Raw genomic sequence first — 25,103 nt, 5'->3', positions numbered from 1 at the left:
AGGGGTGTACTCTCTTTTGTTGCCAGTGGTTTAGACATGAATGGCTGGGTGTTGAGTTTTTTTGAGGGGACAGCAAATTTACAGTGTTATACAAGCTGTACATTCACTATGTTACATTGTAGCAAAGTGTCATTTTTTTCAGTGTTGTCACATGAAAAGATATAATAAAATATTTCCAAAAATGTGAGGCGTACTAACTTTTGTGAGATACTGTATGTTAAAAGTTAACCTTTGTTAAATGATCTAAAATATTTTTGGAATTGACTTTAACATGTTGAAGCTTAAAACACCCCACATTCCCTGTGCCACCCCCATCCCCATATATTCAATGCCCAGCCCTCAGGTATGGTTTGGTAGAAACTGGCCAGAAAATATGCCAGACTGAGTGCAACCAAAGGCAGAAACCTGATTCTGCTGCAAAGTCAGTCACTCCTTGTGGGGTACCCTGATGAATTCCAGGTGGCTCCTTAGACTGTGCGCCTTGGACAATTCCAGGTGGCTTCTTAGCTCCGGTTCACACTGAGGCAGCACGACTTACAGCGCGACTGCCTCAGGTGACCCAGACGCGACCACTGCGGCGACTTGCAAAACGACTTCTGTATAGAAGTCAATGCAAGTCGCCCCCAAAGTCGTACAGGAACCTTTTTCTAAGTCGGAGCGACTTGTGTCGCTCCGATTAGAATGGTTCCATTGTACAGAACGGGACGCTACTTGTCAGGTGGCTAAGTCGCCTGACAAGTTGTCCTAGTGTGAACCGACCCTTAGGCTCTGCGCCTTGGACAATTCCAGGTGGCTTCTTAGGCTCTGCGCCTTGGACAATTCCAGGTGGCTTTTTAGGCTCGGAGCCTTGGAATATTCCAGGTGGCTTCTTAGGCTCTGCGCCTTGGACAATTCCAGGTGGCTTCTTAGACTCTGCACCTTGGACAATTCCAGGTGGCTTCTTAGGCTCTGAGCCTTGGACAATTCCAGGTGGCTTCTTAGGCTCTGCACCTTGGACAATTCCAGGTGGCTTCTTAGGCTCTGCGCCTTGGACAATTCCAGGTGGCTTTTTAGGCTCGGAGCCTTGGACAATTCCAGGTGGCTTTTTAGGCTCGGAGCCTTGGACAATTCCAGATGGCTTTTTAGGCTCTGCACCTTGGACAATTCCAGGTGGCTTCTTAGGCTCTGCGCCTTGGACAATTCCAGGTGGCTTCTTAGGCTCTGAGCCTTGGACAATTCCAGGTGGCTTCTTAGGCTCTGAGCCTTGGACAATTCCAGGTGGCTTCTTAGGCTCTGCGCCTTGGATAATTCCAGGTGGCTTCTTAGGCTCTGCACCTTGGACAATTCCAGGTGGCTTCTTAGGCTCGGAGCCTTGGACAATTCCAGGTGGCTTTTTAGGCTCGGAGCCTTGGACAATTCCAGGTGGCTTCTTAGGCTCTGTGCCTTGGGTCTTGAGCAAGTTGACCATTGGCATTGCCGCCAGTCAACAAGCAAAGAACCATACAGACATTGAAAAAAAAATTAGAGCTGCAGCACTTGTCCATCAAAGATTGTCTCCCATGATTTGAATACAGTTTGCTTCAGAATTTACACTGAGAGACATACAAAGGTTCCTTTTTTTTATTTTTTGTGATTTGTTGCTAAAGAAATAGTATTTTAGTGGCATTACTAACTTGCTAACTTTACAGGTTTGTAGCTCGGTCACTCAATTAAGTGTGAGCAGTGCTCCATGTCTCCAACTAGCTCGCCAGTTAGTTTCTTTCTGTTCACTTCTATGTTGCAAATTGCTGAATGAGAGTGATTTGTAGTAGAGCACATCAACCTAATGATGTAGTAGCAGGGCTGAACTGGGACAAAAATTTGGCCCTGGACTTCATCCAGACCAGCCCACATTAATTTTGTAAACAAGCACAAAAACAGTATATAAAACTATACGCAATTGTGCAAATAAACATAAGTAGCATAACATAAGGCGTCCTCAGTAACCTCTTTTTTATTATTTCACTTATTCTCCTCTGTATTTTTCTCATCTTTCTCACATCACTGTGTGAAGTTGAGGGCAAGCCATGCAGCCATTACTTTGTCACTGAAATCGGCCCACTGAGCCATCGGCCCACCGGGAAACTCCCTGTAGTCCCAATGGCCAGTACATGCCTGTGTAGTAGCAACAAACTGTAAGTATCTATAGCGATTCATTTGTTTACAAATCGCTGTTTATCGGCATTATCGTTTTGTAACAGTGAGGAATTACTGCTTAAAAATGTCTTTCTGACGTGGTACTCAGCTGATATCTGAGCAGCGACTCGGCCACTAGGAATCTTACTACTGGCAATTTGTAAAAATCACCAGTGGGTAGTATTGGAAAGAGGCTGCTGGTTTGTCTTGATGGAATCGCCTCTGTAGCTGATCAAGTGATCAAGATTCAGCAGCATTTGGGCAAGCGACAGAGCGACATCTTGTTGCGTCTGGCCACAAAGGAAGCGATTCCATAGGGACAGACAGACAAGCCTCTTTAGCGATCTTTCTACTCTAGCAGCAGAATCGCCCATATGACATCAGATTTAGGGTTCAGTTAAGTGGTTTATTTATTTTTTGTGAAAACATGCTACTGCCATGCTGTGGCTGGACTACTCAATTACTGAGGCCGTTCCATTTTTTTTATTAAGTATGTGTGGACTGAAGAAGGATCCACAGTGAATAGTTTTAGTCTTCTTTTTGTTAGGTCGAGTTCATGGTGATTTTCAATTTGCATATAAATCCAGTGTCTTTGCCCATAACACTGCCATTGTCCCCAATCTCCCCCCCCCCCCCCCCCCCAGAATAACAGCTGATCTTCCCCCAGCTTGAGTTCTGAGGAAGAGGAGAGATTCTTATGTAAAAATCTGAGCTTGATTGCTTATAATGGCACTAAATAAATTTATAACTTCCTTTATAAAGTAAAGCTGGGTATCAACTGAGTTTTTTTTTTTTTTGTTCAATGAGTAGGCTGAATGAAAAACTCAGATTGCTGAAAGGGCGTGCATCCAAGTTGTTTTCTAAAATGCAGAGAGAGAGATGAAGGAAATGATTTGTCAGCTTTGAAAATTCATCTTACTGCTACGTGCTGTATGGGAATGATAGTTGGCAGGAAAACATTGGGCGTAATTATTGAGTTTTGATGGATCATGTATTTATTTATAGGTATAAATGGGTAAATTAAGGTTATATGGCTTAGAGAGGGTGACACTATGACGCTCTGAACTCAGTGCATCCTCAGTCTTCTAGGTTGAATGACGGAGAGCCCTATTCCACCTGGAATGCTCTGCCCAGAGTTGGGCTTTCTAATCCCAACAACTTGAACAGTCTGGTTTCTGGGTAAATGTGCAGGGAACTCCACTTCACTGGAAGTTGGCACAACTCTCAGCCTACCTGTATTCCACACTCCAAACCTTGGCAAAACCCAATCCTCTGCTGCCCCATAGCAGCCAGCTTCCAATATTTCATCCCAGCCTGGCAGTGACAAATTATATTCTGGTCACTTTCCATGTGGAATTTGATTATTGACCTTATCTTGCTCCAGTGTTTTCGCCATCCATGTCCTAAGCATGCATGGTCACTTGTCTTAGGCCAAATAGCTTAAGAAATATTTAACTCATTCCTTGGTTGCAGACAAAATGGCCTCAAGGAATTCAAATGCATGAAATGAATAATATGGCAAATGTGTGTCACAACATTGCAATGACCCAACGTAAGGTGGGGAGCCTGCAGTACTCTGACACTTGCCAGGGCAATATCAATTACACCCTATGGAGTCAACAGGTGGGAATTTGGGAAGGAATCAGAAACTGCTAGACCATAACTGAAAGTAGTCATTAACATTAAGTACTGGGGTATGTACCCCTTACAGAACCACATGCCAGCTTCTTCAAAAGAGGAGAATGTTGTATAGTGAATATATAAGTGAACACAGTCTTGCACTGTTTTAAGACCACCATCACACTCCCCCATTCCAGGCTCCATTGAGGGGGGGTTGTTCATGGGGTTGTAGGCACTGTGAGTAGAGAGTTTGTTTAGGGGAAATGTAGGCACCATGGTAAGAGGGGGAGTTCAGGCGAGGTGTAGGCATCTATGGCGGCTGGTTGTTTTTTTTTGGGGGGGGGGCAGCAGACAATCATCCCAAAGGGGTCTCGTCATTGGTCGGTCATCCAGCCCCACACTTACCCCATCTAGATTTCGCATTATGGCGGCTTCCACCGTGCATCTCCTCCCTCCTCCTCCTAGGTGTGCAATAAGATCGCCTGTCCTTTTAGCCAATTGGGTGACGGGTCTCAGACCCGCTTCCTCATTGGCCGGGAGGAGGATCAGTGTGAAAGTAGCGATTTTGCTATTGTCACACAACTGGGTGGGCTTGGAGCACAGTGCTCTGCGCCCCAAGCCCACCCTTTTTTGAAGCCAATTAGAGCCTCTGGCTCTTATCAGGTTCTTTAAAAAAAAAAACACACCCCCCATTGGAATCCATACATCCGGCGCCTGCGTGCCCCTAATGGATGGGCTGCCACTGGTAGGCACAATGGCGAGAGGGGGAGTTTAGGGGAGATGTAGGCACAATTGTGAGAAGGGGTGTTTGGGGGAGGGGTGTAGGATCAGTGGTGAGAGGAGCTGGGGGGTGCATGAAGACAATGCCAGTGGGGGGAACTGTGTTCATATTCCTACAGATTATTCAATTACACTGTCCCCCAAAATGGACTTTCGGGGCTGTAGCAGGATGACTCATTAACATCTTCTGTCACTGAGATCTTGCTGAAATGCGTTGGATTTGGAGAATGTATATACTGTCTTCAGACACGTTTGGAAATATTTTACATGAAGCACCTTGCCTTAAAGGGGTTGGTTTTGCACCAAGCGACTCTCTGTAATGGAGTGCCGCCATTATGGATTCACCACTAAAACATGTTGCCTATTAGAGATGTTATTGGATCAGTTCCTGCTGTGCCTTGGTTCTGACTCAAGAATGAGCCACAGCGCAAACAAACCCAAATTCTGAAACCGAATACACAGTGCTAGTCCAAAATAATAAAAATAAGCGAGCAATAATAAATGCAAATATTGATGAAAAAATGACCAATCATTTGGCCAGTGAAAGTTCATTACAGGAAGCGGCATGAGTGCTCTCACAACTTCACCTGCATAGCACCGCTCATTAGATGTGATGTCACTGGGGTGTGGGTGTCGGCGTTGGACGCATTTGACGCCCTGTGGTAGGGACAAAACGCGTCAGAACTCCTGTAACGAATGGTCTGCATCCTGTAACAAACGGATCGCTCTTGATGTTTTATCCTTTGTTTTACTATGGAACTTTGTAAACCAGTGTTTTACTGAATAAATCAAGACATACTGCACAATGTGGACTCTCTCCCTTTCTGTTTGAGTACAACATCGCAGGAAGAATTACACCTTTGATTTGGCATCTCATCAGCCTGCTCACCAGTTAAGCCTGTCTGACCCACACGCAGCACTGCCTGAGGGGTCTATCTCATCTGGTGAGTCTAACCACCTAGGGGGAGTTGTGAAGCACGGATCACCTGTATGGATATTAGAGCACTTCAGCACTTTTTTTAGCAACAGCAGCACCTGTGAAGAATATCTTCAATTTGAACTTTCTGTTTATTTACACACCATTGAACTTTCACTGGCCACATGCATGGTCATTTTTATATCAATATTTGCATTTATTATTGCTCCTTTTTTTTTATTATTGTGCACTAGCACTGTCTTCGGTTTTATCATTTGGGTTTGTTTGCGCTGTGGTATATTTACCCGTTTTCACATTAATTGATTGCTCTCACGAACAGCAGCAACAAGCTCATTATTCTTTGTTAGCACAGTTAGCGCAGGCGAATTATTGTTTAACATATTGCATGACTCAATAAATAGAGTTTGGTCCGACTAAAGAAGAAACACCCATTTAAATTGGCACCACATCCCAGAATTGAATATGAAATATAAAGAAGATGGAGAAAATAGGGATTTTAACGTATTATTTCAAAGCACCATTAAAATCCCTATTTTCTCCATCTTCTTTATATTGGATGAATCAATGTTGGTATTTCTTTCCCTTCCTGTCCTGAATACACAGGAGGAAGTGAGGAAAAATTCTACCTTTTGTCAGCTATAATTTGGCCCTGCAAAAAAACAGTAAGAAGCTTTGGCTATTGGTGGGCTTTAAAGACACACATTAATGCCGTTTGGTAATACATTCTGAAGGCCTCATGCCCACTGGACAGTTTTAACATGGCTCTTAAGGGCGTCTAGGGTCTGCCTCTATACCCCCTGCATGTTAGCCTATGTGTTCATGCACACATAGGCGTTTAGAAGCAGAAAGGAAAACTCACTGCCAGGAACAGTGGCATTTTGGCAGAAAAAATGGTTGATGAGCCTAAACGCACTTTAGCGTTAATTAATTTCAGAATTTATTCCAGCCATTGAAATAAATTAATGCGCCTGAACGTGTTACTTACGTTTAAAAGTCTTGTGTTTTTTTCTGCCACAATGCCGCTGCCAGGAAGAAAGGCATCTAGGAGAGATGGTTAAAGTGTCCAGTGTGCATGAGGCCCAAATGTGTTGTGTATCTGAATGTGATCTGGTATCAGTCTCTTGTGCTCTTTGTACAGCAGAGCTGGAGGATGAGATGAAGAAGCTGTACAAGGTGCCAATCGTTTCATGTGCTGACAAGAAGAATACTGATAGTATACTTAACAGTGGGGAGAACTGTGTTATCATTTATAAAGATATTAGAAAATAAGAATGCGATCGGGTCTGGGATTAAAAGTAACATTTCTGTCTTTGCAGATGACACTAAGCTAAGCAGGGGAATAACGTCCTTACAGGATGTCTCCAATTTACAAGCTGACCTCAATGCTGTTTTAATTGGGCAACTAAGAGGCAAATGAGGTTTAATGTTGATAAATGTAAAGTTATGCAGTTGGGGGCTAAGAATATGCCTACATCATACATACTAGGGGGAGTGGAACTGGTGGAGAAGGATCTGGGGGTTTTGGTAGATCATAAGCTCAATAATAGCATGCAATGCCAAGCTGCGGTTTCCAAAGCGAACAAAGTCCTTTCTTGTATTAAGAGAGGTATGGACTCCAGAGAGAGAGATATCATTTTGTCCCTGTACAAACCATTAGTAAGAGCTCATCTGGAATATGCAGTTCAGTTTTGGGCACCAGTTCTCAAAAAGGATATCGGGGAACTGGAGAAAGTGCAGAGAAGGGCAACCAAACTGATAAGAGGTATGGAGGAGCTCAGCTATGAGGAAAGATTAGAAGAACTGAATTTATTCTCTCTTGAGAGGAGGAGATTAAGGGGGGGATATGAAAAATACATAAGAGGTCCATATAGTGAACTTGGTGTTGAGTTATTCTCTTTAGGGTCATCACAGAGGACAAGGGGACTCTTTAAGTCTAGAGGAAAAAAGATTTCATCTCCAAATATGGAAAGGTTTCTTCACAGTAAGAGATGTGGAATAGGCGACCTCCAGAGGTGGTTCTGGCCAGCTAAGTAGATTTCTTTAAAAAAGGCCTGGATTATTTCCTAAATGTACAGAATATAACTGGGTACTAACATTTTTAGGTAAAGTTGATCCAGGGAAAATCCGATTGCCTCTCGGGGATCAGGAAGGAATTTTTCCCCCTGCTGTAGCAAGCTGGATCATGCTTTACTGGGGTTTTTCACCTTCCTTTATATAAACTGTGGGTTAAGGATTGTGTATATTGGATTGTATTTCTATTTATTTTTTCAACTAGATGGACTTGTCTTTTTTTTTTTTTTTTTTTTTTACCCTAACTATGTAACTATCTAACTATGATTGAAGGAGAAAGCAGAGTGACAGAGAGATGATCGCATTTCTGAGCTGCTCATCCTTTCACTGTCCAATCACAGGGTGACTTGGGTTTAGAAGAATGGTTTGAATGATGGTGCCAATCACACTAATGGCAGGAAAAAGTACTGCAGGGATGGGTATCTCTAGATTAAAGGTGAACATTGTAGCAAAAGCTAGTTTTGTTCTTTTAGTTAGCTATTCATTTTTATCTCATTTGTTGCTCAAAAAAAGACAAAATGCAAAGCTGTAAAAATTGCATTGTTTACAATGACACCTGTTCTAGTGAGAATTTTGATGTGTGCTGTAAAAAACTGTGTGCTTTTAAAAGACAGTCACCAAGTCACCGAATGTACCCAGAATTTTTGTCTGAATGTTCATATGAATGTTTGTTAGAAAATCCCACTAGAGAATGGCCAGCTTTAGGCAAAGTTTAGAATGCAAGTGTCTGAAAAGCTTTCCACAGTGGATTGCTTTTCAGGGATGTCTGACAGACTATGAGGGGACAATATATTATCTCCTCGCCACCTGTTTTAACCCTGTAAGTGCCACATCATGGTGTGACCACCATTCACTTGAATGGGTTGTGTTTGGCAACAGTACTGCTTACTGAATGCAACAGGTGGGATTACTTGTGACATGTGTACAACCTCATCTGGCTTAGTTTTGCCGCTTAAACAGTTGCTGACCTCCCTATAGTAGCTTTACTACTACAGGGCAGCCTCTCTGTGCAGAATTGTGTGTATGTGTGCATGCGTGTGCGCGTGTATATGTGTGTATGTGTATGTAAATATATATATATATATATATATATACACACACACACACATACATGATTCTGCACTTCCTGGTAGGGGTAGGGGGTTGCGTGCCACTTCTTCTATTTATGATTAGTCACATCAGAAGCCGTTCAGCGGGTGGCGGCCAATGGGTGACCCTTCCACACCCACCCACTGATAGGCAAGGGGACTCACTGGACGTGGCTCTGCATATGTAAACATATCCATTCAGAAGGGATGTGGTGGATTTTGTTTCCTTGCAAAGCAGGGAATAAAATCCAGCACACCCGGTGGTGAAAGCAGCACACTGTGTACACAAAAACACTGCTTAGGCACACATTTAACTCTTTGATCGCACTAGATGTTTAAGCCCTTCCCTGCCGGTGTCACTAGTACAGTGACAGTGACAGGTTTTTAGCACTGATCACTGTATTTGTGTCACTGGTTCCCACAAAGTGTCCATGTCAGATTGTCCACCTCTAAAGTCAAATAGACTCCAACTTTTGCGAAACCAATCAATTTACGCTTAGTGGGTTTTTTTTTTGTATTTTTTTACTAAAAATATGTAGCAGAATACATATTGGCAAAGAAATTGGATTTTTTTTCAATTTTTTTTGTTTTATAGCAGAAAGTAAAAAATAATGTTTTTTTTGTTTGTTTTTTTCAAATTTGTCAGTCCTTTTTTTTGTTTATAGCGCAAAAAATAAACACAGAGGTGATCAAATACCAGCAAAAGAAAGCTCTATTTGTGGGGAAAAAATGACATAAATTTATATTTTAAGTTTTTATTATTCAAGTAACGCAGTGCCGTATTGCATAAAATGACCTGGTCATGAAGAGGGGTAAATCTACCTGAGATTAAGTAGTTGGGGGGGGGGGGGGGGTGTAAAAATAAAAAATAAAACAGCTTAAGCCCTATTTTTTACAACCACAATTGTAAATGAGCCGTAACATTTTGCACACGATTATTTTGGTATTTAGCTGATGGAAAGTTGTTGCATTGGATGCATTTCTATACATTTTGATACATTACAAGGGATCCGTGTGTCATTCTTCATCCAAATAATACATCCAGTCTTGTGTGCAGACACCTCATACGTGTGGGCTGTAAGGTTTACAGTCATTTTAGTATGTGACACTGACTGTGTACGTGTGACAGCGTGTTTTGTTTTTAAGTTCCAATGTTTATGACTGATAAGAGCAGGTGCAGTGATGGATTGTCACAGCTTGGGACATACCACTTCCTTTTGAATGGGGGAGGGAGGAAGGGATGATCTATTTTGTTTTGCAAACTCGGTGCAGAGGACCACCCATACCAGTCAGAGCAGAAAAGGGGGGTATGTATTTCCCGTTACCATCTGAAAAGGGACTTGCATTTTAATGCAGAGAGGACTGTGTTTTGTTTTGCTTCTTATCCCCTCCCTCGTGTTACTGGAGTAAGCCCTACCCAGCCAGGTGTATACACAGAGCCACAAGGCTATAAAGCAGAGTTAGAGGGAGCTTAGCTAGTAGACAATCAGGACAGTGTACTTTACAGTGTACTTTACATGGTATCCCTCAGTGCCTCCTCACTGCCATCCTCTACCCGTCCTCTGATGCCTGCACGCTGGGCTCATCAGGATATGGTCAGGCTACGTTCTGGGTGCTGCCTGTTCAGACACTCTCCCAGCATCATTCTCTTAGAGGTCCATGTCCCCCATTGATTGATTTAGGGGCGAAGAAGCAATCACTGTTCAACTTCCAGCAGCCATGGAGTTCTGGGCAAACTCTTGCAACCTGGCCAATGAAAATGAATGCAACGGGAACCACATTTTTGAAATTGACACGGACTTCATTGCAGATGACCTGGAAGAAGGTAAACATTCATTTGTTGTTTCTGTAGTATGTAACTGGGCAGTGGTGACATGGCAGTAGAATGATCATATAATCTACATTTTCAGCTAGCTCTAAGGCTGGATTCACACCTATGCAGTTTTAGTGCTTTTTGCATTTTGCAGATTTGCACTACAGAACATTTAACATTGTTTCCTATGGAACACGTTCTGTAGTGCAAATCTGAAAAATGCAAAAAGCACTAAAACTGCATAGGTGTGAATCCAGCCTAACAGTAGTAATGTGTCACATACAATAGTCTTGTATAGTGTGATGAACAGTCAAAACAAGTCTTTCCTGACACTGAGAGCCAGAAACACCCATTGTAAATATTAGCCAGCAATATGTACACCTTTCCATCATTGGCTATCCCACAACAACAAGGCAAGCCATGCATGTCCCTATTCAACTCTTACATTTAGCAGTTTGTGAATCCTTTTTTTTGGAAATTGCTTTAATTGAGAATAGGATAAAATTCAACATTTTTTTTTCTATTTGCATCAAACGATAGTTTGAAACACTCAAATCTGTTATTAGTTGCTTATTGATATGTTTATACAGCCATACATAGCAATTAGTGATGTACTAGAGTTTAGGTCTGATCATATAGTATTTCATTTGGGATAGAGGTAGCATTGCTAGCATAATAAAGCTGTCTTTCTCAATCCTGTTACCCCAGAAGAAACCTTGCAACAATTTTCAGGTCTAGGGGAACCCCTCATAAACAGTGAAAAAATGTTGGTCAGTAGGAAGATTACTACTTAAATTGGTCGCCAGTAGGAACAGCGTGTTTTACAATGGTGGTCAGTGGGAAAACAAACCCTTACATTGGTGGTCAGTGGGAAAACAAACCCTTACATTGGTGGTGAGTGGGAAAAATGATCCTTGCATTGGTGGTCAGTGGGAAAACTAACCCTTACATTGGAGGTCCATGGAAAGAATTTCCCTTACATTGGTGGTCAGTGGAAAGAATGTCCCTTACATTGGTGGTCAGTGGGGAAAAATGACCCTTACATTGGAGGTTAGTGGATAGAATGTCCTTAACATTGGTAGTTAGTGGGAAAAATGTCCCTTACATCGGTGGTCAGTGAAAAGCATGGTCTCTGACATTGGTGGCCAGTGGGAAAAATGGCCCTTACATTGGTGATCAGTGGAAAGAATTTCCCTTTACATTGGTGGTTGGTGTGCAAAAATTACCCTTACATTGGTGGTCAGTGGGAAGTATCCTTCTTACATTGGTGGCCAGTGGAAAGAATCCTCCTTAACATTGGTGGCCAGTGAGTGAGAAGAATTCTCCTCACATTGGTGGTCAGTGGGAAGAATGCTCCTTACATTGGTGGCCAGTGGGAAGACTCATCCTTACATTGGTGGTCAGTGGAAAGAATGCTCCTTGCATTGGAGGCCAGTGGGAAGAATCGTCCTTACATTGGTGGCCAATGGGAAGAGTGCTCCTTGTATTGGTGGCCAGTGGGAAGAATCCTCCTTACATTGGTGGCCAGTGGGAAGAATGCTCCTTGTATTGGTGGCCAGTGGGAAGAATGCTCCTTGCATTGGTGGCCAGTGGGAAGAATCGTCCTTACATTGGTGGCCAATGGGAAGAATGCTCCTTGCATTGGTAGCCAGTGGGAAGAATCCTCCTTGCATTGGTGGCCAGTGGGAAGAATGCTCCTTGCATTGGTGGCCAGTGGGAAGAATGCTCCTTACATTGGTGACCAATGGGAAGAATCCTCCTTACATTGGTGGCCAGTGGGAAGAATGCTCCTTACATTGGTGGCCAATGGGAAGAATGCTCCTTGCATTGGTGGCCAGTGGGAAGTATCCTTCTTGCATTGGTGGCCAGTGGGAAGTATCCTTCTTGCATTGGTGGCCAGTGGGAAGTATCCTTCTTGCATTGGTGGCCAGTGGGAAGAATGCTCCTTGCTTTGGTGGCCAGTGGGAAGAATGCTCCTTGCATTGGTGGCCAGTGGGAAGAATGCTCCTTGCATTGGTGGCCAGTGGGAAGAATCCTCCTTACATTGGTAGCCAGTGGGAAGAATCCTCCTTGCATTGGTGGCCAGTGGAAAGAATGCTCCTTGCATTGGTGGCCAGTGCGAAGAATGCTCCTTGCATTGGTGGCCAGTGGGAAGTATCCTTCTTGCATTGGTGGCCAGTGGGAAGAATGCTCCTTGCTTTGGTGGCCAGTGGGAAGAATCCTCCTTGCATTGGTGGCCAGTGGGAAGAATGCTCCTTGTATTGGTGGCCAGTGGGAAGAATCCTCCTTGCATTGGTGGCCAGTGGGAAGAATGCTCCTTGCATTGGTGGCCAGTAGGAAGAATCCTCCTTGCATTGTTGGCCAGTGGGAAGAATCCTCCTTGCATTGGTGGCCAGTGGGAAGAATCCTCCTTGCATTGGTGGCCAGTGGGAGGAATGCAACTCTTACAGATAAAAAGATCACTGGTGATGCTACTGGCTCTGCCAAGTGACATTGGCCCTGAAAATATGTAGACAATTTCAAATGAGAGATCAATCAGCCACAGCTCCAGGACCCCTAGCAACCTTTGGAAGAACCCTGGGGTTCCACAGAATCTTGGGGAATGGCTGCTTTAGGGTATGCAGAGCACATGGTCACATAGATTGTCCAGCATGCTGAGAAAATATCGAATTGTCAATGACTCATCTTGGTATATGTTTATCAGATTAGGAGGAAGAGTTTGGTCAATTGCTTCAGGACTTACAAGAACTGTCTGTCTTACCAGCTTAATATTCAACCAATTTATGTCCTTTGCTTGAATACAATAAACAAAAATAGTGTCCCTCTGTTCCAGTTTAGAAAGTTGAAAGATGTGGTTTAGGTTGTTGTTGAAGGTGAATATCTGGGGTATCACGAGATGCAACAGCTGTTCATCTCTTCCCATTCTGGCTGGTGGTCTGTACACAGCTGATAGCAGTATCTCTGGGGCTTTCTCTATGGGTGGTCTGGGATGATCAGTGTGCCCACTTCTAAGTGAATTACTGCAAGATACAGTAATATCCGAAATAAATATTGTATGTTATCACATGATACCATAATAATAATATGGCAGCATAATAATAATCTCACATGTATATATTATCACCTGATTATGTGTTTGTATACATAGAGGTTATGTAAATGTGTGTTGAGCTTTCCACATTGACAAGCCACCACTCCTAGGAACCTATTGACCAAAAAGAAAACCACAGATAAATACAATGGTGTGCATGTAGCCTAATCTGCAACCCATACCAATCTGACCAGGGTTACAGGCTTCAAAGTCCTTCAGTGAAATGTAAATATGGGACAACTGCCAATCTGTGTATAACATAGCGATTTCACTCACTGGCCTGCCCTGCAATATGTGGCATTTAATCATTTCCTCGCTGTATGCCTAAGTCACGTCCGCAGACAAAGCAATTGTACACCTGAGTGGAAGATTACAGTGATCGCCTTCTTGATTGATGAGTGTTGCTGGTTGTAGACAGGCTTTCAATGGCTCCAGGGGAGATCTGAGCTCAGAGAATTTGCAAATTTGCACCTTAAGTTCCAAATGGACACGTACATGTGGTGTGCAGACATATGTGTAATCTATAATAATATATAGAACACATACACACTCAAATCAGGACAGACAACATGTCCCAGTGATGGTCCTCCTAGGGAAACAGTAGTTTAATGTCCAATAATCACCATGTTGTTTCCATAACACAAAAATGTTTTGTGTCAACAGCTTTTGAGTTAAAACTTTGGTATTCGGGCTAAATAGTCATCTGTCAGCATGCGTAACCTTTCCATGGTCTGGACCCAGCAGTTAGCCCACTGTTTACTATCAGCAAAACCCAATTATTTTCAATTACTGTCTTCATCAACTGACACGGTTCATTCACCCTTTGTAGAGGATATGGTAGGGCCTACATAAGGGAAAGATCGGAGGGGTGAAGCTTTTCAATGTAACTGGAGGCACAAACTTCTGATAAAATAATATACTCTGGGTGAATGTCAACTTTACACAATCATTTTTAAAAATGTTTTTTTTTTTTTTTTTTTAAATGTGTCTTTTGTTCTACTGCTATAGTTATACAAATATTTTAATTTTTACATATACAAAATAGCTTCAACAGTACTCTTTACCCTCTGGTAGCCACACTGAGCCCATATAAATTAGATCCAGCCGCACTGAGCCCATATAAGTTAGATCCACTCGACCCTTTACACAATTTTTTATCATTTGTTGTTATTTTTAAACTGCACGGCAGGAAGTAAGCCGCTAACACAGGCCACGATCGCCATTTACCTCCTGCTATGTGACCATGCCTGTGTCTCCTCCCCCCCCCCCCCCAGCCCCCCCACCACCAACAATGTCACCCTATAAGCAGGGTGGGGGATCTGCACAGAGAGCCGGGGTCTTTTCATATTCCCAAGTGGGTAATAATCCGCTTGTTAATATTATCCAGATCTGCAGCTTCTCCTGCCCTGCTGATAGGATGACCTCGTCGATAGGCTGGGAGACCCCGGAGAAGACACAGTAGCTGAATCCTGCCGAAGGTAGAACTGTGCAGGGGAGGCAGAGAGTAAAAGAGGGCACTGTGATTACAAAGAAAAGGGAGGGGGTGTGACTGCAATGGACACTGTAATTGGGGGCTGTGATTGCTAGGGGCACTGTGATAAAAAAAGGATTGCACTGTAAAGGGGCACTGTAATGATTACAGTGCCCCTTTACAGTGCAGTCCCTTTTACAACACAGTGCGGAGGACCGACTCCGTGAAAATCCCGTAACCAACTGCCCCCGTGAACTGTGCTAGGTGCATTGATGAGCTGCAGTGCCGTTAACTGCCATTAATTAAGGATACACCAATGCACATACCAAAGACGTTCTGCGAAAAATGCAGACTGCACCTACTTTTTCATTAGGTTGCAAGGTTTCATAGGCTGCCTGTCGCAATTTGCTTTATTGCTTGAAAATGCATGTTTTGCCACGCACTGCATTGTGGTGAGAATGTTCCCTAACAACTGTGTTTTTGTGTCTTGCAGTCCTGTGTTCCGAGCGAGTTGGCAGAATCACCAAGACCTATCGGGACATAGATGCTGTGACCAGTCTGCTAGAGGAGGTATGTAAACACTATTTGTTACATCAGTATCCTGTTACCCAATGTTAACATTTTTAAATTAATTTAAAATCTATACCGAGGCGGAATAACACAAACACACATTCAGTTCATCTTTTCAATACGTGCACATTCTCACGTTTTATCTTTTTCAAAAATGTTGCAAATACAAAAAGAAATTACCCAGTGATCTGCCAAAAATCCATTGTACCCCTAACTTCCTGTGTTGACAACACCAGCACTGTACTTTTGCTGCACTGAAATCTGCCTGCTGGACAACAAAACTCTGCCTGTCCCTCGCCCCCCTCTGTTCTTGTCCACATGCATACATTGATTTCTTCCCCAGCAACCAGAAAAACACTGGCGCTGCCTTTTCTGCCAAGAGCCCCCCACACGCTGTGTTGGAGGGAAGGGGCTATTGGCATATGTAGTCCTGGGGACATGCCTACATTGATAGAGAGATACCAGCAGCTGCCCCTGAAAGAGTTTTAGAAGCCCAGTGATGATGTCACAGGGAGTAGAAAAAAGTTGTTTCTTACTACAGGAACAAAGGTAAAAGACAAAGATAATGCTGGTCCATGGTCTAAAGGGGGACAGAGGGAGATTTGGGGCTAAATTTAGAAAAGTATACAGTTCAAAGCTCTACTGTGGCTTTGTTGATTCAAGTAAAAGCAACGGGTTTATTTAACACACCATCCTACAAATTATAGAGCCAGAAGAGTTTAGTAATCATTTGAGCAAAACAGGTGCTACTATGGCAATAATACCTTTTTGACCCATGGCGTAAACTGATATAACTTAGGAAAAAGATCCTGATTCTAGGGGGTTCGGCAGGCGTTTAACCATCCCTTCTGTTTCATGCCTTTTGGGGTGTAGACTGCCGCCAGTCCTCAATTAACCACAAGCCAAATGTAAGCTGAAACCACTCCTCACCATTGGCACCAGAAAGGAACACACAGAGCCAGAGATCGCTACACAGGATAACTTTTATTTATTAGAAACCGTACATGCCAAACTAAGAGCAGGTATCGCTGAAACTAATAAAATGTGAAATTGAAAATATCATTGCTGTTTGCACCGATGCAGTGTGTATGTTTGTATGCATGTGTATGTACAAGGGGTCTTGTGTAAGATTTTTTTTTTTTACTGGGACTTGTGTACTTATGTTGCGTATTATTGCCATCCTCAGAAAGAGAGAGACCTTGAGCTAGCTGCTCGTATTGGCCAGTCCCTTTTAAAGCAGAATCGAGAACTGACAGCACGGAACGAGTATCTGGAGGAACAGCTGGAAGCTGCTAAAGAGGAGGTAATTATGGGACGTATGCTGGGGTTTAAAGGTAGTATTAAAAACTTGTTTAACATTCAGAGTGTGTAACTTTTTATTTTTTTACTTTATTTGATTCTTAGGTTTATCAGCTTCGACATGAAGTCTCCATGCGGGAAGACCTTCTCCATCTGTACACCAGCAACTCGGACAGCGAGTCCACATCTGCCATTGCAACTCCGTTAGTATTTCCTGTACAGGATTTTAACACATCTTAGTATTGTAGTCTAGGGTGTTAGATCATTCACACATGGACCTGACTTCCTGATTATTTAGGGCATGAGAATTAAGTGCACACTCAGAAACCCAGTACAGAGATCCCACCAATAAAGTCCCTGAGAGATATATAATAAACTTTCAGGTGGGTTTCTTTTCCGGGATCTATCAAAAACTGAAGTATTGATTTTGAGTGAACCGACCCTTTAACCATTGCCATAATATACATGGTTGAATCTTTGTACCTGTTTGTGCCACTGAGAGACTGTAATATGACAACATGTCTTGTATAGACCAGAAGGCTTCACCAAAGGTGAATCTATTCAGCTTCACTGTCTTTGAGGTCACCAATCTGAAACTGGTATGAGGCCCTTTCTAAGTGGTGTTGGCCAACTTATATAGTTAACTCCTAGATTGTGTGCTGCCCTCTTAGGCAGGTGATCGCATAAGAAGACACCAGGCAAGATTAACTAAACACGATATAAGAAGAAGGCTTTGTTCTCTTTTGATTTGTCTAAAATGTCCTGTTAGGCAGGCATAGATTGTGTTGCATCTAGTGAGGGAAGTATAGTAAAATGACTATGTATTTTATTTTTTCCCAGTAGGCTGCCTAGAAATCACTCCTCATTCTGTCTTGAGCAAGATGTTCATCTAGATGCCCTCCAACAGAAGCTCAAAAGCCTGGAGGAAGACAACCAGAAGATGCGTAATGAGGTAAGCTCAGTTTAAGCACCATAAATACGTATGGTCTAAGCCAGTGGACTCTAAACTGCAGCCCTTTAATAGCCTTTATGCAGCCCTTGGGCACTCTTCCTCCCAATGATATGAAGCATTTTTCCTTCCACTGACACCTACAGTGGGGCATATACTGTATCCTGCCACTGACACTAATGATGGGGCATTACTCCTCCCACTAATATCAATAATGGGACACTACTCCTTTCATTGACATCAACAGTGGGGTATTATTCCTTTCACTGATACTAATGATGGGGTACTATACCTCCTATTGACCACCAACCCCGAGGCCATGTTTATTCTCACTGATGCTGGGCCCTAGACATTTGTCTGAAGAACAGTAAACTGGCCCTTTGTTTGAAAAGTTTGGAGACCCCTGGTCTAAGCTGTAGTCCACTTACAGTTGTCTACCTTTTTATTGACAGGCCAGCCATATCCTTGATAGAACTAATGACTATGAAGACCAGGAGAGTTCACTAATGCTGGACTGCGTCGAACAGTTCTGTGAGTTAATATCCAAATTCTTTGATCTTCTGAGACAGTCATAGGAATTTGTTTCCAACCTGATTCAAAATGAAACTTGAGCCACAACTTTCTTTTTTTAGTTGTTACAATGCAGAAAAGTTAAATTCTCTGTTTTTATTGCTATTGGTACACGAAGGAGTGATTTTTTTTTTTTTCTTTTTTTCTTGCTAAAGACAAAAAATTAAAAGGTTGTAAGAGGAAATCTATTTAAAAATGACTCAGAAAGCAATAAAATAACAAGGGTCTGACCCTTCACTATGCCATGCAGAATTAAAAACAAAAGGTTTGTCTGGAATACTTTAAAGCGAACCTGTGCATGACACACTGGAAATAACGCACCTACAGGGATTTCAGTTTTAACTGATATGGCAAGCTGAAGAGAATGGCACTGCGCTATTTTTGTTTTTACATTTTCTACATGTTTAAGCCCTGTGGATCCCATAAAAAACTGTTGGAATTTATCAAAACTGCAGTAGACAGTCTGGAGCAGCTTTGTCAAACAGCAACAAAGAAAAATTCCCAGCTCAACTTTCCAGCCAGCCTGCAACAAACCAAATTGTCCTGCCTCGCAGTTTGTTAAAAACAAGGGTTTAGTTTGCACACCTTTGCAAATACATGTGTAAGCTGCAGAGGCAGTGACAAGGCTAATTTGGACTAACTTTACAGTTTAGTTTTTTTTTAATTCAGCGAAGTATTTTTCCAAACAAATTGTGTATGAAAGACCACTGCACAAATACTGTATGATATATAATATAAACTGCAAAAGAATTCCTCTAATTGGGACTTTATAGGGGCAGTAACTCCTTAATGATCAAACAATGTTGAAAAAATAATCATATTTTATTTGAAAAGTTAAAAAGCAGCTGATTTTTAACTTTTCAAATAAAAAATGAATATTTTTTTTCAACATTGTTTGATCATTAAGAAGTTACTGCCCCTATAAAGTCCCATTAGAGGAATTCTTTTGCAGTTGTTTGATTAGGGATGCGGCAGCAACTCCTATCGGGCAGCAACTCCTATTCTATAAATATTTAGCACAATTCACAGAAATTATGATATAAAATATTGCAATGGCTGCCATGTTATTCTCTAGGGTCTTTGCTAAAAAAAATTATATATAATGTTTGGGAGTTCAAAGTAATTTTCTATCAAAAAATACTGATTTTAACTTATAAACAAGTGTCAGAAAATGGGTTGGTTTTGAAGTGGTTAAGCTTTGAAAATTAAATATAGAAGCTGCTCCAGACTCCGGCTGCTTCAGCTTTGATAAATTCCCCTCTGTGTTTTTTTATTTTTTATTTATTGTTAACTGAATGGGTTCTTTTTCTGAAATGATATTGGATGTATGGCTTGTGGTGAAATCAGTCCAACCTGTCATTTTATAAATATGTATTGTGGTATTTCTTTTAGCGGAGGTCAGTAAGCAGATGGCACTGCTGGCAGAGGAATTGGCACGCAGGGGAGAAGATGCAGCCCGGCAGCAAGAAGAGATCAGCCAGCTTCTTGCCCAGATTGTTCACCTGCAGCAGAAGTGTCGCACTGTGAGTGTTTATTTCTAATGTAAAAACCGTTGCCTTAACTGTACAGATTTTTAAGGCAGAAAAGTTACAGACTATTTTAATTTCTGCTCTTAAAGTATATCATTTTTTTCTTAGAACTCCACAGAGAATGAAGAACTTCACCAACACCTAGCTGCTGTAAAGGAAAGGGAACGCTTTCTGAAAACTGAGGTAGGATGAAAACCTGGCATATGTGGATCACTTTAAGAGACTTACACTTTCGGCAGTGGATTAAATCCTGTTCCTGAAATTGCCCATTTCTGATATGCATTAGCTGAGACCCTAATCTAAATCCCCAGTGCCTTTGGTAATTATTGCCCGCCACCTGGGCTTCAGAAGTTAGTTGGAGAGGGAGCATTTGTTTTTAAATGGCTGTAATAGTAGCCATCACTAGCTGTTCATATAGCAAGTCCCAGTCTCTGAATGTCTCCTGCAACATGCCCAAAGTCTCTGACCATCTGTTCTAGTATGACTGCAGCCCAAATGGCTTTCTGTAGAATTACCTCTTCTAAATCTTGTACTGGGCTCTTTGGACATGTTAGTGGCAACAGTTGAGGCCACTGTATCTAGTTTGTTGACCAACACTGGTCAAAATAAAGTCACTCTTCAGTAGCCAATGGTTTATGTCCACATTTTGGTTCAATGTCTTTTATGCAGTAAAGAAAATTAAATGTGAAATAGGAGTAGAATGATGTGACCAATCTATACTACTCTAGGCATTGTAACTGTAGAGCCATGAGTGCTATAGACGGGTGAATGTCTCACTAGTGTATCAGGTAGTGAAATATCTACCCGTCTTCCATCATATTGCCTTGTTGGAAAAACTTTGTTTACAATTGCAATTAATTTTAAACCTTAAAAATACTTATTATTGCATCTGTCCTAAACCATACATAGCCCAATAATAACTTTATGAAGTGATTAGTTGCTTTGCTGTGAAATTACTGGATTGTGTATCACTATTGTGTATCACTATCTTAAGGCATTTTGTTTGAGTAGGGCTCTTGTGAATAATTATAAAACTTGGTGATCAGCTTAATTTTGTGGACCTCTTTAGCTTCAAGATCTTCTGGAAAAGCACAGGGAAAGTGAGGAGATGCTGCATGAAGCACAGGAGGAGCTGAAGAACCAAAGGAACCGAAGTCTCCCCAACAGCAGTATCGGCAGATACAGCACACTGAACATTTTCCCTTTGGTAAGTAGCAGAGATTGAGCAAGACCCTCCCAGTAGTGGGGTTATGGACCATTGATGCATCATGTTCCTGTGGAGTCGTGTGTGTGTGTGTGTGTGTGTGTGTGTGTGTGTGTGTGTGTGTGTGTGTATAGCAAGTCGTGTGTGTATAGCATTGTAGCCTTATTGTGTCTTTTCTATCCACAGGATTCCTTAGCAGCAGAGATTGAAGGAACAATGAGAAAAGGGATTGATGCATCTTCAGAACTAAAGTAAGTTACAGAATACTAATCAACACCTTTTCAGTTGCGTGCCTCCAGAATCTGGATAGATACAGCTTAAGCCCCATCTCTAGTTAACCAAAATACGTCCATATTTGGGCATACACGTCACCTTTAAAGTGCTTTTTAAGCCACTTAATACACTTTATATCATCCTGACTGCTTAATACTCCTATGTGCCCCTGTGTGTTTCATAAAAATAAGCTGTTTATTACCAGTTTTCAGAGCGGCGATCACGTGACCCGCTGGCTCTCACCTCTCCCCATCTGACAGCTATAGCAGAGGATTCCCTGCTAAAGTCAGTCGGGAGGGGAGGAGGAGAGAGGCGGCAGGTCAAGCGATTGCTGATCGCCGCTATGAAAACTGGTAAAGAACATCTTTTTTTTTATAAAACACACACATAGGAGTATTAAGCAGTCAGGATGGTATAACGTTTAATGGAAACTTAAGCAACGGGAGGGGGTGGGCACTGACACAGGAGCAGACAGGCAGGGAGGGGAGGGTGGAGAGAGCACAGAAGAGGACAGGAGAGCTGCGGATGACAGAGGCACGTAAGCTGGTCAGTTTACAAAGGGGAAGGTATAGCCAGGCAGGATCAGCCAGGTATTTCAGGTGATACAGGGGGCCAAATGACACAGCACAAGCACTGTGCTTTATAACATGCTTATAACAGGATCAATATATTTTTAAATTTTTAGGTTAAAAAACACTTTAAATCCTCCCCCTTTTACAGCCACGCATTTTGGATTGTTAGGTTTGTCCTACTAAAACAGGTTTCCTCTGGGATTGTGCTGTCTGCAGGTAGATAGCGGCATCTACCTTATCCATCTTATAAAAGGTTAGAGCTAGAGCTGGTATAAAAGGAATAGCGGAAATTAAAGTAGAGGTATAGCGGTTAGATCCCGCTCTAAATTTATTAGGGTAGGTTAAAAAGGTAGGGTAGATTTGTTTGGTTATGACAATATTTTTTTGGAAGTTGTGGAAGTCTGATACATTATGTATTTGCTGCACATCACACAGGAGCTACAAGCGAGTTTTTGAGACCGTGAAAGCCGCCAACCTAGTGGTAAGGTCCCGTGGTCCTTCTCAGCGGCCATCTGCTGCTCCAAGCCGTGTGGGCACTCCTCCACTGAGCTTCTGTGAATCAGAGAATTCCAGCATGGTGCAACTCGAGGAGGAGACTCTGCTTCCAGGAGAAGGGAATGAATCTTCTGTGTAAGTTTCAGGTCCAAAACATTCATGCAGTGTTTTGCAGCCCAACTAGAACATTGTATAATACCATGTAATTGTTTTCATCTTTGAAATGTTTATTTGCCACATGCAGTGCTGAAGAGAAGAAGTTGGGAACACCCGGTACACCTGGAGGACAAGACCTGGCCGCTGCACTTCACAGACTTAGCGCTCAACAAGAATCCGACTCTCCAGATCTGTTTATGGAGAGGGAACACAAGTTGCAACGAGTTGGAGAGGTCTCCAGTGGTTTCCTTACACCCAATGATAGCATCCTTTCCACTGGTACCAATTATTCTGGCATTTCTGAGGCTAGTGGCAGCTCTAGTCTATCCATGGGATCAAGATGCTACCTACCTGAGAAGCTTCAAATTGTCAAACCACTGGAAGGTTAGTACATGGCTTGGTCCCTATAGAACAGAAAGATGCTTGCTTTTTGTTTATTTTTTTGCATTCTACTTAAACTAGAACTATAAGCAAAACTTTTTTTTTTAATTTTGGATAGAACAAGGGAGGTTTATAACTCCTCTCAGATTTTTTTTTTTCCCTATCTCCGTCTCATTTTTTTTCCTTCACTTCCTGCCCCATAGCCAAACAGGAAGTAAAAGGAAATCTCTGCAAATTAAGGGAATTCATTGGGGACCCCCAGGTCACCAGAACTAGTGTCCCCCTGGAAGATTTCCCTCCATTACTTTCCTGGGGACACCCATAAATTTGGGATTTTCTTTCACTTTCAATGATAATGGTAAACAAGACAAATAGCCATGATGAATCTCCTTAATGGGGGGACAGATAGCAATTAAAACCTGACGAGCGTTCTAATTCCTCTCTACTTCATCCGGAACTAAAAAAAAAGTTTTGCCTTTAGTTATACTTTAACTTTAAAAGAAAAAAACCTAAATCTTGTTTTTTTTTTTTTTCCATATGCTATAGTGATATCAGAATGCTGTTGCTTATTCATAATCCACTCCATGATTTTACTAGTTATTTTTTTAGTCCTGTTTACACATTTGATATTCTGGCAAATGAAAATTGAGTATACTCCAATTAAATAAAAATATAATGCCTCGCAGAAGAACTTTGTCTTGCAAAGATTTTAGCAAACTATATTGCTTACTCCTACTTTCCTCATTTGCCTTACTATGGCATTATCATGTCCTATCACACAACTACCTGCTAACTGTTAGGATCTGCCTTTGTTTTGGGCACTATCAGACCTTTCTCAAGGCAGAATGTGCTGGAGGAGTTTTATTTTTCTTATGATGGTATGCTGGCACCATCCACTACATTCACTAATTGGGCAAGCTTGTAAGATGTGTGACAGATACAACGTAGGCATGCCACGATATCTTATGTATGTCCATGGTAACCTTCCAACTCCTTTTCCAGGTTCAGCAACCCTCCTGCACTGGCAGCAGCTAGCAAAGCCAAATTTAGGTGGCATCCTGGATCCCAGGCCAGGTGTTCTCACCAAAGACTTTCAGGAGCTAGAAATTGATGTAGAGGATGTCTACAACCTCAATGACTTTGAGGAAGATGAACCAATTTCCTTCCAAGCTACGATGACCTCCACTCCTACCAAAAACAGGAATACAAATAGCAGTGAGTACCTGTTTGGTTAAGACCTTTTTAAAGTGATTGTAAAGCTTGACATTTTTTTTTTTTAAAACAACAAACATGTTATACTTGCCTATTCTGCGCAGTAGTTTTGCACAGAGCAGCCCAGATCCTCCTTTTTCTGGGTCCCCTGCCGGCACTTCTGGCTCCCCCATAGGAAATTGCTTCCCATGGGGGTACTCATGCGTGCTCAATCTCGCCTCTGCCCCGCCCCCCCCCCCTTCTCTGCTCAGAGGATTTGATTGACAGCAGCAGGAGCCAAGCCTGTGAGAGCCAGGAGAGAGGGGAATATCTGCTGCAGAGACGTGCAGAGTGCTGGACCGAGATCGGGGTTCAGGTGACTATTTTAGGGGAGGGGGAGCCACTATTAAAAGTTTTTTTACCTGAATGCAGAGAATGTATTCAGGTTAAAAAAAACTTTTACCTTTTAGAACCACTTTAAACGCAAGAAGAAATCCGGGACCCAAAATAAACTTGACTGATGGCCATTAGCCGTCATTACTTATATGCAAGCCTTTTTTTTTTAAGTGACTTGTTTTTTGGACGAATATTTAAAATCTGTTATTGTGGTTATTTCTATGCAATCTCCAGTCAACCTTTTCATCTGTAGATGTCACAATCTGCTGTGTCTCCATTTGTTGTCTAACTTCTGTGGCACATGTCTGTCATATTCCATGTCTGTAATAAGTAGCTTCCTTGTGTGTTTCAGTGTTCAGTTCCAATAACAACCTTCCCCAGACACCATCTACGTTCACTATAACTACATGTCGCACCCCGCACGCTCTACAGGACATTACAATGGTCACTTCCAGGTAGGTTAGCTCCCTCGTGTTATATTGTGTATTTATGTC

At 42.2% G+C, this 25,103-nt stretch overlaps 1 protein-coding gene across 6 annotated transcripts in view; it reads left to right on the top strand.

Moving 5' to 3' along the window:
• Window positions 1-25,103, top strand: part of LOC143935822 (trafficking kinesin-binding protein 1-like) — an 89,161-nt gene that overhangs the window by 51,105 nt on the left and 12,953 nt on the right. For 3 of the 6 annotated variants that reach the window (XM_077459934.1, XM_077459932.1, XM_077459938.1), the window contains exons 4-16: window positions 15,518-15,594; window positions 16,781-16,897; window positions 16,999-17,096; window positions 17,734-17,845; window positions 18,295-18,373; window positions 19,805-19,935; window positions 20,050-20,124; window positions 21,011-21,148; window positions 21,332-21,396; window positions 22,426-22,620; window positions 22,730-23,025; window positions 24,025-24,237; window positions 24,962-25,064. In XM_077459934.1, coding sequence (XP_077316060.1) covers window positions 15,518-15,594; window positions 16,781-16,897; window positions 16,999-17,096; window positions 17,734-17,845; window positions 18,295-18,373; window positions 19,805-19,935; window positions 20,050-20,124; window positions 21,011-21,148; window positions 21,332-21,396; window positions 22,426-22,620; window positions 22,730-23,025; window positions 24,025-24,237; window positions 24,962-25,064 — 1,699 coding nt within the window. Of the gene's footprint in view, window positions 1-9,987; window positions 10,475-15,517; window positions 15,595-16,780; window positions 16,898-16,998; window positions 17,097-17,733; window positions 17,846-18,294; window positions 18,374-19,804; window positions 19,936-20,049; window positions 20,125-21,010; window positions 21,149-21,331; window positions 21,397-22,425; window positions 22,621-22,729; window positions 23,026-24,024; window positions 24,238-24,961; window positions 25,065-25,103 lie in introns of those variants that run through there. The other 3 variants (XM_077459936.1, XM_077459933.1, XM_077459937.1) reach the window with 2 other exon arrangements.

Source organism: Lithobates pipiens, unplaced genomic scaffold (assembly GCF_037356315.1).
Source record: "Lithobates pipiens isolate NorthernLeopardFrog02 unplaced genomic scaffold, aLitPip1_a1.2 Scaffold_28, whole genome shotgun sequence".
NCBI lineage: Eukaryota > Metazoa > Chordata > Amphibia > Anura > Ranidae > Lithobates > Lithobates pipiens.
This window is presented reverse-complemented; position numbering and strand designations above follow the sequence as displayed.